Source organism: Procambarus clarkii, chromosome 16, assembly GCF_040958095.1.
Source record: "Procambarus clarkii isolate CNS0578487 chromosome 16, FALCON_Pclarkii_2.0, whole genome shotgun sequence".
NCBI lineage: Eukaryota > Metazoa > Arthropoda > Malacostraca > Decapoda > Cambaridae > Procambarus > Procambarus clarkii.
The window spans coordinates 13841095-13860930 of record NC_091165.1 but is presented as its reverse complement, the minus strand read 5'-3'; the positions used below and the strand labels follow the sequence as shown (position 1 = coordinate 13860930).

The window sequence follows — 19836 nt, the reverse complement described above, 5'->3', positions numbered from 1 at the left end:
TGGGGGCCACACGTGCACGTGATGGGGGCCACACGTGCACGTGATGGGGGCCACACGTGCACGTGATGGGGGCCACACGTGCACGTGATGGGGGCCACACGTGCACGTGATGGGGGCCACACGTGCAGGTGATGGGGGCCACACGTGCAGGTGATGGGGGCCACACGTGCAGGTGATGGGGGCCACACGTGCAGGTGATGGCCACACGTGCAGGTGATGGGGGCCACACGTGCAGGTGATGGGGGCCACACGTGCAGGTGATGGGGGCCACACGTGCAGGTGATGGGTGCCACACGTGCAGGTGATGGGTGCCACACGTGCAGGTGATGGGTGCCACACGTGCAGGTGATGGGTGCCACACGTGCAGGTGATGGGTGCCACACGTGCAGGTGATGGGTGCCACACGTGCAGGTGATGGGGTGCCACACGTGCACGTGATGGGGTGCCACACGTGCAGGTGATGGGTGCCACACGTGCAGGTGATGGGTGCCACACGTGTAGGTGATGGGTGCCACACGTGCAGGTGATGGGGTGCCACACGTGCAGGTGATGGGGTGCCACACGTGCAGGTGATGGGGTGCCACACGTGCAGGTGATGGGTGCCACACGTGCAGGTGATGGGTGCCACACGTGCAGGTGATGGGTGCCACACGTGCAGGTGATGGGTGCCACACGTGCAGGTGATGGGTGCCACACGTGCAGGTGATGGGTGCCACACGTGCAGGTGATGGGTGCCACACGTGCAGGTGATGGGTGCCACACGTGCAGGTGATGGGTGCCACACGTGCAGGTGATGGGTGCCACACGTGCAGGTGATGGGTGCCACACGTGCAGGTGATGGGTGCCACACGTGCAGGTGATGGGTGCCACACGTGCAGGTGATGGGTGCCACACGTGCAGGTGATGGGTGCCACACGTGCAGGTGATGGGTGCCACACGTGCAGGTGATGGGTGCCACACGTGCAGGTGATGGGTGCCACACGTGCAGGTGATGGGTGCCACACGTGCAGGTGATGGGTGCCACACGTGCAGGTGATGGGTGCCACACGTGCAGGTGATGGGTGCCACACGTGCAGGTGATGGGTGCCACACGTGCAGGTGATGGGTGCCACACGTGCAGGTGATGGGTGCCACACGTGCAGGTGATGGGTGCCACACGTGCAGGTGATGGGTGCCACACGTGCAGGTGATGGGTGCCACACGTGCAGGTGATGGGTGCCACACGTGCAGGTGATGGGTGCCACACGTGCAGGTGATGGGTGCCACACGTGCAGGTGATGGGTGCCACACGTGCAGGTGATGGGTGCCACACGTGCAGGTGATGGGTGCCACACGTGCAGGTGATGGGTGCCACACGTGCAGGTGATGGGTGCCACACCTGCAGGTGATGGGTGCCACACGTGCAGGTGATGGGTGCCACACCTGCAGGTGATGGGTGCCACACGTGCAGGTGATGGGTGCCACACGTGCAGGTGATGGGTGCCACACGTGCAGGTGATGGGTGCCACACGTGCAGGTGATGGGTGCCACACGTGCAGGTGATGGGTGCCACACGTGCAGGTGATGGGTGCCACACGTGCAGGTGATGGGTGCCACACCTGCAGGTGATGGGTGCCACACGTGCAGGTGATGGGTGCCACACCTGCAGGTGATAGGTGCCACACCTGCAGGTGATGGGTGCCACACCTGCAGGTGATGGGTGCCACACCTGCAGGTGATGGGTGCCACACCTGCAGGTGATGGGTGCCACACCTGCAGGTTATGGGTGCCACACGTGCAGGTGATGGGTGCCACACCTGCAGGTGATGAGCAGAGTGTTGATCTCATGGGGTTCTTCTGGTCAATTAGGAAGTCTTGGAGGTGATGGGGCGTCATTCATCTCCCCGCACATAGATGCGCTGCGAGCTGGTCGTGTTCAGTGTGACGCTGAACAAGCAGTAGGCCAGTTAAGGTTTGGGTGGTTGAGTTGTTAGTGTGATGACCAGGCGACTTCCCGTCTCTTAACAAGCGTTGGTGTTCCGTTACAAACATTAGCCATTCAAGATGTTCTAATATTTTCTTTCTAAATATTGTGTGGTGTAGTTTGGTGTTGTCCCCCCCCCCCTCGTGCCGCCCCGGCCTCCCCGCGTGCTGCGCCAGATGTGAAACACAGATGTTTTTCCCAAGCGCACCTGCACGTCTGAGGCTGCATGTGCCGGATGTGACTGTGCAGGGAGTTACGGTGATCAATGGGGTGCTTGAACTAGGGCCCAATCTTAGGCAAGCAGCCTCTTACCTCTTTAGGCAAGACGCGCCCCCGAGGAGCTCACTGCTACAGGCACAGTGATCACTGCCGTGGGAGCCACTCTCGTATAACCCGGAACCTCAGTACTACGAATCAGAAGCGCTCTCCACTCAGCTGTCAGGCCCCTGACAGCTGCAGCTGTACGTAAGAGCTGACAGGTTCACTAACGACTGAATCGTAATTCAACTGAACATCCCTCATTCCACCCTTCTCCTCCCCCCTCTCCCAATCAGACCTGGTTGACGACTTCTTGAATGAAACTGACAGAGCTCCTCATAGACTCCTTGTGCACGTTCCTCAACCATCTTCAGGAATATTTGACAGTTTTTCTAATATTTGACAGTTTTTCTAATATTTGACAGTTTTTCTAATATTTGACAGTTTTTCTAATATTTGACAGTTTTTCTAATATTTGACAGTTTTTCTAATATTTGACAGTTTTTCCAAGGTACAGTGTGAGAATGGTGGGGGGGGGGAGGGGCGTGGAGGCAGAAGCCCGCAGATATATGTAATTATTCAAAGTATTTTTTCTTTCTCAGCACGAGGCTGCACGAGCCCCTCCCTGTTGGTAGTGAATATTCTCATAATAATAACTGGCCTCACACACGATGGCTTCATTGTGTAGTTTGTCTTGCTTGTGTGTTGGAGGGGAGTGAGGGAGGTGCTGGGAGTGTGTTGGGGAGGAGAGAGGGAGGTGCTGGGAGTGTGTTGGGGAGGAGAGAGGGAGGTGCTGGGAGTGTGCTTGGGGGGGAGAGAGGGGGCTGGGAGTGTGTTGGGGGAGGAGAGAGGAGGTGCTGGGAGTGTGTTAGGGGGGGGGAGAGAGGGGGCTGGGAGTGTGTTGGGAGGGGAGAGAGGGGGCTGGGAGTGTGTTGGGGGGGGGGGGAGAGAGGGGGCTGGGAGTGTGTTGGGGGGGGGAGAGAGGGGGCGGGAATGTGTGTTGGGGGGGGGGGGAGAGAGGGGGCTGGGAGTGTGTTAGGGGGGAGTGAGGGAGGTGCTGGGAGTGTGCTAGGGGGGAGAGAGGGGGCTGGGAGTGTGCTAGGGGGGAGAGAGGGGGCTGGGAGTGTGCTAGGGGGAGAGAGGGGGCTGGGAGTGTGCTAGGGAGGAGAAAGGGGGGCTGGGAGTGTGCTAGGGAGGAGAGAGGGGGGCTGGGAGTGTGCTAGGGAGGAGAGAGGGGGCTGGGAGTGTGCTAGGGAGGAGAGAGGGGGCTGGGAGTGTGCTAGGGAGGAGAAAGGGGGGCTGGGATTGTGCTAGGGAGGAGAGAGGGGGGCTGGGAGTGTGCTAGGGAGGAGAGAGGGGGCTGGGAGTGTGCTAGGGAGGAGAAAGGGGGGCTGGGAGTGTGCTAGGGAGGAGAGAGGGGGCTGGGAGTGTGCTAGGGAGGAGAGAAGGGGGCTGGGAGTGTGCTAGGGAGGAGAGAGGGGGCTGGGAGTGTGCTAGGGAGGAGAGAGGGGGCTGGGAGTGTGCTAGGGAGGAGAGAGGGGGCTGGGAGTGTGCTAGGGAGGAGAGAGGGGGCTGGGAGTGTGCTAGGGAGGAGAGAGGGGGCTGGGAGTGTGCTAGGGAGGAGAGAGGGGGCTGGGAGTGTGCTAGGGAGGAGAGAGGGGGCTGGGAGTGTGCTAGGGAGGAGAAAAGGGGCTGGGAGTGTGCTAGGGAGGAGAGAGGGGGCTGGGAGTGTGCTAGGGAGGAGAGAGGGGGCTGGGAGTGTGCTAGGGAGGAGAGAGGGGCTGGGAGTGTGCTAGGGAGGAGAAAAGGGGCTGGGAGTGTGCTAGGGAGGAGAGAGGGGGCTGGGAGTGTGCTAGGGAGGAGAGAGGGGGCTGGGAGTGTGCTAGGTAGGAGAGAGGGGGCTGGGAGTGTGCTAGGGAGGAGAGAGGGGGCTGGGAGTGTGCTAGGGAGGAGAGAGGGGGCTGGGAGTGTGGTGGTGGGGAGGAGAGAGGGGGCTGGGAGTGTGCTAGGGAGGAGAGAGGGGGCTGGGAGTGTGCTAGGGAGGAGAGAGGGGGCTGGGAGTGTGTTAGGGAGGACGTGGTGCTCTCCTCATTAGCGACCCACCAGTAAGGGAGCCGTCCAGGACACAGGAAGAGTATAGCAGCTTACCACAGCGAGGGGGCGGGTGTTGTGGTCCCGTAGTCACAAAAACCGCCGCCAGATGTCTCACACGTTAAGGGTGTCCCAGCTAGTGTAACCCCCCCGCCCCCCCCCCAACCCTAACCACCTGCTCCACCACAAACTTCACGTGACCAGTTCCGGGGGTTTGTATCGAGACCGATCACTCAGTTCAGAAGACTAAGCTATCAAGACATGGGAATTCAATCACCCAAGTCTATAAAGGAGAGCAGATGAAAATGGGACATGATCCCCAACCCAACATGGGACTCACTAGTGAGCATTCTGCATCTACATCCGCCTCCAAGATAATGTTTATAAAACCAGACTAAAACCAGTGCACTAAAACAGAAGCGATAAAATAAACAGGGAAAAAGGAGGAATCCCCTCCTCCATTTTAAACTTAGACCCAAATATCACAGTAACAAGGTTATCGCGAATAACCGAACTCAATTACGGGCTCACCATAGCCCGTGCTACATGGACACTTCGTTCCTGAGTAGCTATAATCTGAAACAACAACAACAACCCACATAGAAAATGATGAGGAGAATGTAAAGGTGGACATGCAGAGACAATCGTTATAAAAGAGTAAGAAAATAGGACAAGAGAACAAAGGTGTCAACAGGATAGGCATTTGAGTCGAAGAAATATAACGAAATATAAGAAGAATGCAATAAGAACATGAGTATAGAGGTATCTTGGTCTGGTTAGGCTCCATTTAGATTATGCAGTTGAGTTTTGGTCGCCGTACTACACAATAGACATAAATTCACTAGAATGCTTCCAACGCAAGATGACAAAGTTAATTCCCCAGATTAGAAATCTGTCATATGAAGAAAGATTTACAAAGCTTAAATTACATTCTCTAGAAAGGCGAAGAGTTAGGGGTGACATAATTAGAAGTTTACAAGTGGATGAATGGACATAACAAAGGGGATATTAATAGGGTATTAAAAATATCAACACAGGGCAGAACACGAAACAATGGGTATAAATTGGATAAGTTTAGATTTTAGGAAAGACTTGGGTATTTTAGTAAATTTATATCCATTCTATAGTACGGCGATCAAAACTGCATAGTTTTTTATTCCAGCATAGTTGAGGCAGTTGATAGTAGTAAGGATTGTGATGTTGTGTACCTTGACTTTTGCAAAGCTTTTGATACAGTGCCACATGAAAGACTGGTTAAAAAAATAGAGGCTCGTGGTATTGGGGGTGCTATATTAAGTTGGATTAGGGCATGTCTATACCAAAGGAAAAAGAGAGTTAGTATAAATGGGGTAAAGTCAGAGTGGGATAATGTTGTTAGTGGAGTGCCTCAAGGCTCTGTCCTGGGACCGCTGTTGTTTATAATATATATAAATGATTTAGATTCAGGTTTGAGTAGCAACATCTGCAAATTTGAAGATGATACAAAAATCGGCAGGGAAATTAACACGGAAGAAGACTCACTATCACTTCAAGTTGATCTAAATAGGGTTTTGAAATGGTCAAAAGATTGGCAGATGTAGTTTAATGCTGATAAATGTAAAGTTCTAAGGCTTATTAATGATGATAGTTACAAGATACGAGCTAGGTGGTGTTCAGATTGCGAAAGGGATCTGGGAGTTATGATTAGTAAGAATTTAAAATAAAAGGATCAATGCATGAATGTTCGTAATAAGGCAAATAGGACACTGGGATTTATTAATGGAAGCGTTAGTAACAAGACACCTGGTGTGGTTCTTCAGCTATATCTTGCTCTAGTTAGGCCCCATTTAGATTATGCAGTTCAGTTTTGGTCGCCGTACTATAGAATGGATATAAATTCACTTGAACGTGTCCAGCGTAGGATGACTAAGTTAATTCCCCAAATTAGAAATCTTTCATATGAAGAAAGATTAACAAAGCTTAAATTGCATTCACTGGAAAGGCGAAGAGTTAGGGGTGACATGATAGAAGTTTACAAGTGGATGAATGGACATAACAGGGGGGATATTAATAGGGTATTAAAAGTATCAACACAAGACAGAACACGAAACAATGGGCATAAATTGGATAAGTTTAGATTTAGGAAAGACTTGGTTAAATACTGGTTCAGTAACAGGGTTGTTGATTTGTGGAACCAATTACCGCGTAACAATTTTGGAGAAAATTGGTTGATGTCAACCTCAGCTCACAGGTGGCAACCTCAGCCCACAGGTGGCAACCTCAGCCCACAGGTGGCAACCTCAGCCCACAGGCGGCAACCTCAGCCCACAGGCGGCAACCTCAGCCCACAGGCGGCAACCTCAGCCCACAGGCGGCAACCTCAGCCCACAGGCGGCAACCTCAGCCCACAGGTGGCAACCTCAGCCCACAGGCGGCAACCTCAGCCCACAGGCGGCAACCTCAGCCCACAGGTGGCAACCTCAGCCCACAGGTGGCAACCTCAGCCCACAGGTGGCAACCTCAGCCCACAGGTGGCAACCTCAGCCCACAGGTGGCAACCTCAGCCCACAGGTGGCAACCTCAGCCCACAGGTGGCAACCTCAGCCCACAGGCGGCAACCTCAGCCCACAGGTGGCAACCTCAGCCCACAGGCGGCAACCTCAGCCCACAGGCGGCAACCTCAGCCCACAGGTGGCAACCTCAGCCCACAGGCGGCAACCTCAGCCCACAGGTGGCAACCTCAGCCCACAGGCGGCAACCTCAGCCCACAGGCGGCAACCTCAGCCCACAGGCGGCAACCTCAGCCCACAGGCGGCAACCTCAGCCCACAGGCGGCAACCTCAGCCCACAGGTGGCAACCTCAGCCCACAGGTGGCAACCTCAGCCCACAGGTGGCAACCTCAGCCCACAGGTGGCAACCTCAGCCCACAGGTGGCAACCTCAGCCCACAGGCGGCAACCTCAGCCCACAGGCGGCAACCTCAGCCCACAGGTGGCAACCTCAGCCCACAGGCGGCAACCTCAGCCCACAGGTGGCAACCTCAGCCCACAGGCGGCAACCTCAGCCCACAGGTGGCAACCTCAGCCCACAGGCGGCAACCTCAGCCCACAGGTGGCAACCTCAGCCCACAGGCGGCAACCTCAGCCCACAGGTGGCAACCTCAGCCCACAGGCGGCAACCTCAGCCCACAGGTGGCAACCTCAGCCCACAGGCGGCAACCTCAGCCCACAGGTGGCAACCTCAGCCCACAGGTGGCAACCTCAGCCCACAGGTGGCAACCTCAGCCCACAGGCGGCAACCTCAGCCCACAGGCGGCAACCTCAGCCCACAGGTGGCAACCTCAGCCCACAGGCGGCAACCTCAGCCCACAGGCGGCAACCTCAGCCCACAGGCGGCAACCTCAGCCCACAGGTGGCAACCTCAGCCCACAGGCGGCAACCTCAGCCCACAGGTGGCAACCTCAGCCCACAGGTGGCAACCTCAGCCCACAGGTGGCAACCTCAGCCCACAGGTGGCAACCTCAGCCCACAGGTGGCAACCTCAGCCCACAGGTGGCAACCTCAGCCCACAGGTGGCAACCTCAGCCCACAGGTGGCAACCTCAGCCCACAGGTGGCAACCTCAGCCCACAGGCGGCAACCTCAGCCCACAGGCGGCAACCTCAGCCCACAGGTGGCAACCTCAGCCCACAGGTGGCAACCTCAGCCCACAGGCGGCAACCTCAGCCCACAGGTGGCAACCTCAGCCCACAGGTGGCAACCTCAGCCCACAGGTGGCTACCTCAGCCCACAGGTGGCAACCTCAGCCCACAGGTGGCAACCTCAGCCCACAGGTGGCAACCTCAGCCCACAGGTGGCAACCTCAGCCCACAGGTGGCAACCTCAGCCCACAGGTGGCAACCTCAGCCCACCGGTGGCAACCTCAGCCCACAGGTGGCAACCTCAGCCCACAGGTGGCAACCTCAGCCCACAGGTGGCAACCTCAGCCCACAGGTGGCAACCTCAGCCCACAGGTGGCAACCTCAGCCCATAGGTGGCAACCTCAGCCCATAGGTGGCAACCTCAGCCCACAGGTGGCAACCTCAGCCCACAGGTGGCAACCTCAGCCCACAGGCGGCAACCTCAGCCCACAGGTGGCAGAATCTTTGACTTCATTTATTGTCAATAAAAGTAAATTAACATAAAAGTATTTCCTCTCTTTCATTTTTTATTCAATTGACATGAAACTTACACCTTATATGTAAAGTTTATGTCTCTACAATTTACATGAAACTTACACCTTAGATGTAAAGTTTATGTCTCTACAATTGACATGAAACTTACACCTTATATGTAAAGTTTATGTCTCTACAATTGACATGAAACTTACACCTTATATGTAAAGTTTATGTCTCTACAATTGACATGAAACTTACACCTTATATGTAAAGTTTATGTCTCTACAATTGACATGAAACTTACACCTTATATGTAAAGTTTATGTCTCTACAATTTACATGAAACTTACACCTTATATGTAAAGTTTATGTCTCTACAATTTACATGAAACTTACACCTTAGATGTAAAGTTTATGTCTCTACAATTGACATGAAACTTACACCTTAGATGTAAAGTTTATGTCTCTACAATTGACATGAAACTTACACCTTATATGTAAAGTTTATGTCTCTACAATTGACATGAAACTTACACCTTAGATGTAAAGTTTATGTCTCTACAATTGACATGAAACTTACACCTTATATGTAAAGTTTATGTCTCTACAATTGACATGAGACTTACACCTTATATGTAAAGTTTATGTCTCTACAATTGACATGAGACTTACACCTTATATGTAAAGTTTATGTCTCTACAATTGACATGAGACTTACACCTTATATGTAAAGTTTATGTCTCTACAATTGACATGAGACTTACACCTTATATGTAAAGTTTATGTCTCTACAATTGACATGAGACTTACACCTTATATGTAAAGTTTATGTCTCTACAATTGACATGAGACTTACACCTTATGGGTAAAGTTTATGTCTCTACAATTGACATGAGACTTACACCTTATGGGTAAAGTTTATGTCTCTACAATTGACATGAGACTTACACCTTATATGTAAAGTTTATGTCTCTACAATTGACATGAGACTTACACCTTATATGTAAAGTTTATGTCTCTACAATTGACATGAGACTTACACCTTATATGTAAAGTTTATGTCTCTACAATTGACATGAGACTTACACCTTATATGTAAAGTTTATGTCTCTACAATTGACATGAGACTTACACCTTATATGTAAAGTTTGTCTCTACAATTGACATGAGACTTACACCTTATATGTAAAGTTTATGTCTCTACAATTGACATGAGACTTACACCTTATATGTAAAGTTTATGTCTCTACAATTGACATGAGACTTACACCTTATATGTAAAGTTTATGTCTCTACAATTGACATGAGACTTACACCTTATATGTAAAGTTTATGTCTCTACAATTGACATGAGACTTACACCTTATATGTAAAGTTTATGTCTCTACAATTGACATGAGACTTACACCTTATATGTAAAGTTTATGTCTCTACAATTGACATGAGACTTACACCTTATATGTAAAGTTTATGTCTCTACAATTGACATGAGACTTACACCTTATATGTAAAGTTTATGTCTCTACAATTGACATGAGACTTACACCTTATATGTAAAGTTTATGTCTCTACAATTGACATGAGACTTACACCTTATATGTAAAGTTTATGTCTCTACAATTGACATGAGACTTACACCTTATATGTAAAGTTTATGTCTCTACAATTGACATGAGACTTACACCTTATATGTAAAGTTTATGTCTCTACAATTGACATGAGACTTACACCTTATATGTAAAGTTTATGTCTCTACAATTGACATGAGACTTACACCTTATATGTAAAGTTTATGTCTCTACAATTGACATGAGACTTACACCTTATATGTAAAGTTTATGTCTCTACAATTGACATGAGACTTACACCTTATATGTAAAGTTTATGTCTCTACAATTGACATGAGACTTACACCTTATATGTAAAGTTTATGTCTCTACAATTGACATGAGACTTACACCTTATATGTAAAGTTTATGTCTCTACAATTGACATGAAACTTACACCTTATATGTAAAGTTTATGTCTCTACAATTGACATGAAACTTACACCTTATATGTAAAGTTTATGTCTCTACAATTGACATGAAACTCACACCTTATATGTAAAGTTTATGTCTCTACAATTGACATGAAACTTACACCTTATATGTAAGGTTTATGTCTCTACAATTGACATGAAACTCACACCTTATATGTAAAGTTTATGTCTCTACAATTGACATGAAACTTACACCTTATATGTAAAGTTTATGTCTCTACAATTGACATGAAACTTACACCTTATATGTAAAGTTTATGTCTCTACAATTGACATGAAACTTACACCTTATATGTAAAGTTTATGTCTCTACAATTGACATGAAACTTACACCTTATATGTAAAGTTTATGTCTCTACAATTGACATGAAACTTACACCTTATATGTAAAGTTTATGTCTCTACAATTGACATGAAACTTACACCTTATATGTAAAGTTTATGTCTCTACAATTGACATGAAACTTACACCTTATATGTAAAGTTTATGTCTCTACAATTGACATGAAACTTACACCTTATATGTAAAGTTTATGTCTCTACAATTGACATGAAACTTACACCTTATATGTAAAGTTTATGTCTCTACAATTGACATGAAACTTACACCTTATATGTAAAGTTTATGTCTCTACAATTGACATGAAACTTACACCTTATATGTAAAGTTTATGTCTCTACAATTGACATGAAACTTACACCTTATATGTAAAGTTTATGTCTCTACAATTGACATGAAACTTACACCTTATATGTAAAGTTTATGTCTCTACAATTGACATGAAACTTACACCTTATATGTAAAGTTTATGTCTCTACAATTGACATGAAACTTACACCTTATATGTAAAGTTTATGTCTCTACAATTGACATGAAACTTACACCTTATATGTAAAGTTTATGTCTCTACAATTGACATGAAACTTACACCTTATACTGTAAAGTTTATGTCTCTACAATTGACATGAAACTTACACCTTATATGTAAAGTTTATGTCTCTACAATTGACATGAAACTTACACCTTATATGTAAAGTTTATGTCTCTACAATTGACATGAAACTTACACCTTATATGTAAAGTTTATGTCTCTACAATTGACATGAAACTTACACCTTATATGTAAAGTTTATGTCTCTACAATTGACATGAAACTTACACCTTATATGTAAAGTTTATGTCTCTACAAATAATGTTAGACTTTTTTTTTTCCTAAGTTAATTTATTGATTTTATAAATAGTTTTAAACGTGATATATTTGCATAAATTTTTGGGGAACTTCGACTATTTGTATTAGTAAAACTAAATATATTTTGGATAATCCTGCTAAGTAAAATCCTTTATTATATGCTAATGTGATAGATGAGTGTCATAGAAATGATTTAATTTGAAACTTGTAGTTGTGAAGTTTAATTGAAAATGTGTAAAATTCGTTGAAAAAAAAAATCTCCCTTTCGATTTAGACTGCGCTAATGAAACCTGGAACAGTTGGAGCCCTTTTCATATACAACTAGCAAAAAAAATTTGGTTGACATTGAACAACAATGAATATATCGCATTATGGTCAATTACAAATTGGTACCACATTAGCAACCTTCCACGACCCTGGCACTCTGCCTCTAATGATATATTAAATATGGTAGACAATGGATCGCAAAGCTCCTCTTTGCATTCTTTCAAGGAAAGAAGTCCTGCAAGACAATCCTTCCACAACTTCAAGACAAGATACGAGCAAAGAAACAAAGGTGTCACCTATAATCAGAAAGGGTCAACCCTAACCTAACCAGCCTAACCGTAGATATGCTGCTACTTATCACAGTAGGATGTACTTGAAACGTTGGTTACCACAGAGCATAAAATGCAACCTATTGGCTGGGACGACGAGATCAGAGACTCCCTCTCGGTCAGTGTCAGTGACACGTCAGTGTAACCAGGAAGCGTGGACAGTGACTGGGAAGCGTGGACAGTGACTGGGAAGCGTGGACAGTGACTGGGAGGCGTGGACAGTGACTGGGAGGCGTGGACAGTGACTGGGAGGCGTGGACAGTGACTGGGAGGCGTGGACAGTGACTGGGAGGCGTGGACACTGACTGGGAAGCGTGGACAGTGACTGGGAGGCGTGGACAGTGACTGGGAGGCGTGAACAGTGACTGGGAGGCGTGGACAGTGACTGGGAGGCGTGGACAGTGACTGGAAGGCGTGGACAGTGACTGGGAGGCGTGGACACTGACTGGGAGGCGTGGACAGTGACTGGGAGGCGTGGACAGTGACTGGGAGGCGTGGACAGTGACTGGGAGGCGTGGACAGTGACTGGGAGGCGTGGACAGTGACTGGGAGGCGTGGACAGTGACTGGGAAGCGTGGACAGTGACTGGGAGGCGTGGACAGTGACTGGGAGGCGTGGACAGTGACTGGGAGGCGTGGACAGTGACTGGGAGGCGTGGACAGTGACTGGGAGGCGTGGACAGTGACTGGGAAGCGTGGACACTGACTGGGAGGCGTGAACAGTGACCGGGAGGCGTGGACAGTGACCGGGAGGCGTGGACAGTGACCGGGAGGCGTGGACAGTGACCGGGAAGCGTGGACAGTGACCGGGAAGCGTGGACAGTGACTGGGAAGCGTGGACAGTGACTGGGAAGCGTGGACAGTGACTGGGAAGCGTGGACAGTGACTGGGAGGCGTGGACAGTGACCGGGAGGCGTGGACAGTGACCGGGAGGCGTGGACAGTGACCAGGAGGCGTGGACAGTGACCAGGAGGCGTGGACAGTGACCAGGAGGCGTGGACAGTGACCGGGAGGCGTGGACAGTGACCGGGAGGCGTGGACAGTGACCGGGAGGCGTGGACAGTGACCGGGAGGCGTGGACAGTGACTGGGAAGCGTGAACAGTGACTGGGAAGCGTGAACAGTGACCGGGAGGCGTGGACATTGACCGGGAGGCGTGGACAGTGACTGGGAGGCGTGGACAGTGACCGGGAGGCGTGGACAGTGACCGGGAGGCGTGGACAGTGACCAGGAGGCGTGGACAGTGACCAGGAGGCGTGGACAGTGACCAGGAGGCGTGGACAGTGACCAGGAGGCGTGGACAGTGACCAGGAGGCGTGGACAGTGACCAGGAGGCGTGGACAGTGACCAGGAGGCGTGGACAGTGACCAGGAGGCGTGGACAGTGACCAGGAGGCGTGGACAGTGACCAGGAGGCGTGGACAGTGACTGGGTCTACATCAAGGTAACCAACACTGCCTTCACATCAATACAACCTCCACAACCATTACTTCCAACAACACCTTCACACCCATGAGCATTACCACCACCATCACCACCTACACCTCCCCCCCCCAACACAACACCGCCCACTAGTGTTAAGAAACAGTCAACAAGTTGCCTCAGTACACAGCCAACACGTACGAGGCCCTGGCAACACTGTGACCCTCAGTCTCACAAGAGAGGAGAGGAGAAGACACGGTATGAAAACGATAACGCAAATACCAAGCCTCGTGTCTACCTTGTGTAGCTTCCGGGGATCGACGGCCCCGCGGTGCGGTCTCCGACCTGCCTCCCGGTTGGTCGTCTGGTCAATCAGGCTGTTGGACGCGGCTGCTCTCAGCCTGACGTATGAGTCACAGCCTGGTTGATCAGGTATCCTTTGGAAATATCTGTAGAGTTCTCTCTTGAACACTATGAAGGGTCGGCCAGTTATGTCCCTTATGTGTATTTTTTTTGTTATTTATTATTTTCTACCACAGACGTGGCCACACATTTACAATGCTAACCAGTATATATACATTTTCTTCTGTCCTCCATGGACAGGGTGAGAGATGTGTTAAACATATAGTTCAAGGGTTTATTAAACACTCAACCTACAGAAGGTGATTCGGTGCCTTTAAAATGCTAAGCTAACCTACATACGTAAATACATAGATACACAGATTTACGTATGCCCTACATAAAGTGTTCGATGCGTCTTTTACATAGTGTCATTAATGTGCATTTACAAAGGTGAAATGTAATTCTGATCAGCTTCCATATATACACATACATATATATACACACACACATATACGTACATATACATATAAACATACATATACACACACACATGCATTCACATACATTTGTCTCTTTTACTCTGACAGGGTGAGATAGCCGATAGAGAAACTAGTGTGCAATTAAGCACTTAATCACTGAAGGTGATTAAGGTGCTTTTACAAGCTCAGGTTATATAGTTATATCACATACATACATTGTATGATTGATACATTACATGGTTAATCTTGGTATAAGTCCAATATATCATCAAGTGTTCCAGTACTCATATAGTAATTACACAGTTCAGCATACCTTAGCCCAGGAGGGCGAAAGTCAGTCAATATGGGACATTCTACAATAATGTTCAAGTGAGTGCATGTTTTCTCTTTCACAAAGTTGACACATTGTGTACTCGACATTTGGGTTTTGAGAAAGCTGCCAGATACGTCTATATCCCAGGCGTATTCTGGCCACTATAACATCACATTGCCGAGTTCTTGTTCTATTAGTCCCATATGTGAATGTCTCCTCACGATATCTATCATAATATTTAATGCTACAACTTTCAGGTCTTAGTGAATTTGTTAGGTCGGTGAGATCTTCATTAGATATTTGTTTAAGTATTCTCTTTGTTCACTGCTAATGAAACACCCATATCAATTTCTACCACTGGTTTTCTGCAGGCTGCCTTAGCAAGCATATCAACAGTGTCATGCCTTGAGATGCCAACATGTGATGGTATCCATAGGAATTTAATCTCAAATCTGTTTTTTTTAGTAGCTAAAACATTCATTCGAATATCACTGACTATTTTCTGGGTGCCACTACTATGTGCGTTCAATGCCAGGAGTGCACTCTGCGAGTCACAGTATATAAGTCCACTGCCTTTGTCTTTTAAAAATTCAGTGACAAGGTATATGCCTGCAAGTTCGGTTTGAGTTGTACTTGCCCAGTCATTGACGCGCTTCATTGCTGTATGTACGAGAGAAGATTGTTCAAATATATTACATGCACATCCGGTACATCGTCCACCTTCTTCTACAGAGCCGTCGGTATAGCACTGATAAACATCGTTACCCATACTCTGAGTACTTTCAGTGATGCTTTTCAGTGTTAACTGTTTTAATAATGTAGAGTGCACACTATCTTTCTTGGGCGCATTTACAAAATCAACTGATAGATCCCAGTTATCCCATGGAGTAATTGGTTGATTAATTATTAATTGAGTTGGGTACATATTTAATATTTTTATGGAGTTGGCTACCTTGTAGAACCAATATACATAATCAGATTTCGTTCTTTTTCTATAGACCTCAGGTGAGTGCAGCATATTAGAAAGTTTAGCTTGAAACTTCATGTGTTGTCTAGATCTACTCAATGCCTTCATGCCGAAAACTGTGCTAATAGACAAAATTCTCTCACAAGCGTGTTGAACAGTCTCGGGCCTCTGATGTTGATAGTTCCTCATGCAGCGTACCTATTGCACCTCTGCTTTGAATGGGGGTATTTTGCACATCCTGCCATGCCTCCTGGTCTCATGTGATGTAATCCCCGTGACCAGATTTGCAACCAGTCCCTCAAATATCTTACATCTTTAGATTATTGTATCTATCGCCTACACTCTAAAGAATACAAATTTAGAACTTAATCGGTCACAATAAAATGTCTTATAGAGTGACTTAAAGATGACTTAATGAAGCAAACATCCAAGCTAACCTGAAGTCATTTAATAACAGTGAAAGAACATGTAATGAAACAGAAAATGGGAAGACAGGCTCAGCTGAATGAAATTTCAGGTCTTCCCAATAGAACAAATAGATTAAATATCCTGAAATAAGGAAAAATTAAACAAGCATAACTGGAGGAATAACGACGCGTGGAGAGGTGAAAAAAACCATTTGCTGGAACTAGCCGCCACAGAAGCTATTGGTCCAGATGGACTCTCACAGCGGATACAAAACGAGGGAGCAGAAACACCATGCTTGCAGTTCTCTATGGTGTCAATAGGTGGCTAAAAACAGTAAAACTACTAGAACGTTGGACGACAGTTAATATAGTCCTGACATACAAGAAGGGGAAACAAACAGGAAGCACTGAACTACAGGTCAGTGTTCCTAACTTACATACCATGCAAGGTGATGCTGAAGACCGTGCAAAAAAAGGAGAACTTCTGGAGACAAGGAACTCAGCATCACATCACCAGCATGGGTTCAGAGATGGTAAATCTTGCCTCACAAGTTTAATAGAATTCTATGACTGGGCGACAAAAAATTAGACAGGAGAGAAGGGACGGCAGACTGCATATTTTTGGAATGTTAGAAAGCTTTTGACATAGTACCCCATGGGAGACTACTACATAAGGTGAAGCAGGCAAGATACTCCATTGGACAAGGGAGTACATAAGCAACAGAAGACAGTAAGTTACTGTGCGGAGTGAAATCGCTGTGGCTATATGTCACTAGCGGAGCCCCACACGATTCAGTTCTTGAACCTATCAAGTTTCTCATATATAGAACACCATAGAGTACATGTAGGTGTCTCAAGACGAAGTGGAACAATTATTCAAGGAGCTGGAAAGAAACAAGAGCTGTTGGCCCCAGATGGAGCTTCACCTTAGGTTCCAGGAAGTTGTACACCTGAGCTCAGCAGTCCACTTCAGTTGATATTCCAGATATCTTTGTGTATGTATTAGCAGATATATGGAAAAGGCAAACATAGTTTCACTCTACAAAAATAGTAGCAGAGAAGACTCTCTAAATTATTTATAAGTGACAAGTATAGTAGTCAAAACGATGGAAAAAATTTAAACCAAATGGGTAGAATACCAGAAGATAAATTATACAATAACAGGCAGTATGGCGTGAGAACAGGAAGATACTCTGTAACAAATGTACTTAGTTTGTATGACAGAGCCGAAGAGGTTCTACAGGAAAGAGATAGTTGGGTTACTGTGTTTATGTGGACCTAAAGAAAGGATTTTGGCAGAATCCTACAACAGAGGTTGTTCTGGAAACTGGAAGATGCTGAAGGGGTGACAGGCAGACTGCTGACAGTGATGAAAAATGTTCTGATAAAAAGATGAGGGCGGTAATCAGAGGTAATATATCAAACTGAAGGAGTGTTACTAGTGGAGTACCACAGGGTTCAGTTCTTGCACCAGTAATGTTCATCGTCCATAAACGATCAACCAGTAGAAATAAAGAACTATATGAACGTGTTTGCTGATGTTACTAAGCTAATACGGAAGGTATGAGACTTACACGATTGTCACGCCATTTAAGGAGACCTTACAAAATTAACAATATAACAAGGAGACCTTAACAAAGAGGTGTGTGAAGAACTCAACAAGAGATTCTAGGAGATCTTCAGAATAGAGCAAGGAGAAGTTCCTGAACTATGAAGGGTGGCGATAAACCAAGCTGCTTTGGAAGATATTGAAATTACCAGAGATTAGATTATGTGATATGTGCTCGATCTAGATGTGACTAAGGTTGTGGGACCTGATGGAAATCTCACCATGGATACTAAAAGAGGGGACAGAAACACTTTCCATGCCACTCTCTATGGTGTATAACAAGTCGCTGAAAACTGGAGACCTGCCAGAGAGTTGGAAGACACCTACTGTAGTCCCAATATACAAAAAGGGGGAAAAGCTGCAGGCCCTAAACTACAGGCCGGTGTCCTTAACTTGTATACCATGCAAGGTGACGGAAGAGTGTGAGATAAAAGCTGATACCACATCTGGAGATAAGGGACTTTGTAATATGTCACCAGCATGGGTTCAGGGATGGTAAGTCGTTTTTCACAGGTTTAATTAAAATTAAACAAGAAAGAGAAGAATGGGCAGACTGCATTTTCTTGGAATGTCAGAAAGCGTTTGACACAGTACCCATAAGAGACTGTTGCATAAGTGGTAGGGTGCACCAGTGGATAAAGGAGTACCTAAACAATAGGAAGCAGAGAGTTACTGTGAGGGACGAGACCTGAGGCTGGCGTGATGTCACCAAAGGAGTCCCACAGGACTCTGTACTCAGCCCTACCTTGTTTTTTATATACGTAAATGCTCTTCCAGAAGGTATAGTCTCATTCCTCTCTATGTTTGCTGATGATGCTAAAATTATGCGAAGGATTAAGACAGAGGAGGACTACAAGAGGCTAAATGATGACCTGGACAGACTGAAGAAATGGGCCAACAAATGGGTACTAGAGTTTAACTCTAGCAAGTGCAGTGATGAAGATCGGCGTAAAAAGGAGCAGGAGGCGAAACACAAGATACCAGCTGGGAGAGGAAATCCTGCAATAGTCAAATAGAGAGAAATATCTGGGATTGATATCACACCAGACATGTTCCCTGAAGCCCACATCAAAAGGATAGTGTAACGGGGGGTGGGGGAAATAGCTCTATCTTGTCCATTATTCCACCCCCCAGTTAACTGGGGGAGCCGGTCGGCCGAGCGGACAGCACGCTGGACTTGTGATCCTGTGGTCCTGGGTTCGATCCCAGGCGCCGGCGAGAAACAATGGGCAGAGTTTCTTTCACCCTATGCCCCTGTTACCTAGCAGTAAAATAGGTACCTGGGTGTTAGTCAGCTGTCACGGGCTGCTTTCTGGGGGTGGAGGCCTGGTCGAGGACCGGGCCGCGGGGACACTAAAGCCCCGAAATCATCTCAAGATAACCTCAAGATAACTAACGAGGCCGGGGGAAACAGCTCTCTCTAGTCCGTTATCCCGTCCCCAGTTAGCTAACTATTCTAGAGCACCCTCCAGAGTTCCTAAGGCAACCTCTCTCGTTCAACACCTTGTAACCTAGGTATTTGACTACCTAGGTGCTAAGACTACAAGGCGCCGTAACTGGATCAGCTACCCGAAACTCTAGAGAGAACTCTAGAATACAGAATCATTGCCACAAACGTATAAGAGGAAACGAAAGGAAAGAAATGAATAGTGAAGTAATTAGTGAGGGTTTGGGGTGAGAGGTAGGGAGGTGGGAGGAGCGAGGAGGGTCATTAGTTGAAAGTGAGAGTTTAGAGAGGGGTGGAGGGAGAGGTGTAGATAGGTAGAAGGAGAAGAGTAGATAGTAGAAGTAGAAGAGTAGATAGTAGAAGACGAAATGCTGCCACCATCCATTCATGATCATTACATACAAGACAAGGAATGGAACTTGTCTGTATCACAAAATATTCTCAAAAGATGTTATTACCATGTATCAACTCCAAACATGTACTCATTAAATCATGAAACCAGTAATCACAGAGGCTTTCTCACCTCAACTCAAAATCTCTAGGGAACAAAGTTAAACACAATTTAAATAATAAATTCATA

General features: G+C 47.2%; 1 protein-coding gene across 1 annotated transcript; it reads left to right on the top strand.

Annotated features, from left to right (window-relative positions):
- The first annotated feature begins 1893 nt into the window (after positions 1–1893).
- Positions 1894–18825, top strand: LOC138365225 (histone acetyltransferase p300-like). The gene is made up of 3 exons (XM_069325489.1): positions 1894–1937; positions 6583–8459; positions 18587–18825. Exons 1-3 carry the CDS (start codon positions 1894–1896, stop codon positions 18823–18825), a joined length of 2160 nt encoding a protein of 719 aa, XP_069181590.1.
- Positions 18826–19836: the final 1011 nt, after the last annotated feature.

Bases quoted from the DNA above. Each gene is read 5' to 3' on its own strand.
- LOC138365225 (XM_069325489.1), top strand. From the start codon at position 1,894: ATGCGCTGCGAGCTGGTCGTGTTCAGTGTGACGCTGAACAAGCA. The intron at 1,938-6,582 runs GTAGGCCAGTTA...CTCAGCCCACAG, and splicing joins AGTGTGACGCTGAACAAGCA to GTGGCAACCTCAGCCCACAG. The intron at 8,460-18,586 runs GTAAATTAACAT...ATGCTCTTCCAG, and splicing joins TTCATTTATTGTCAATAAAA to AAGGTATAGTCTCATTCCTC.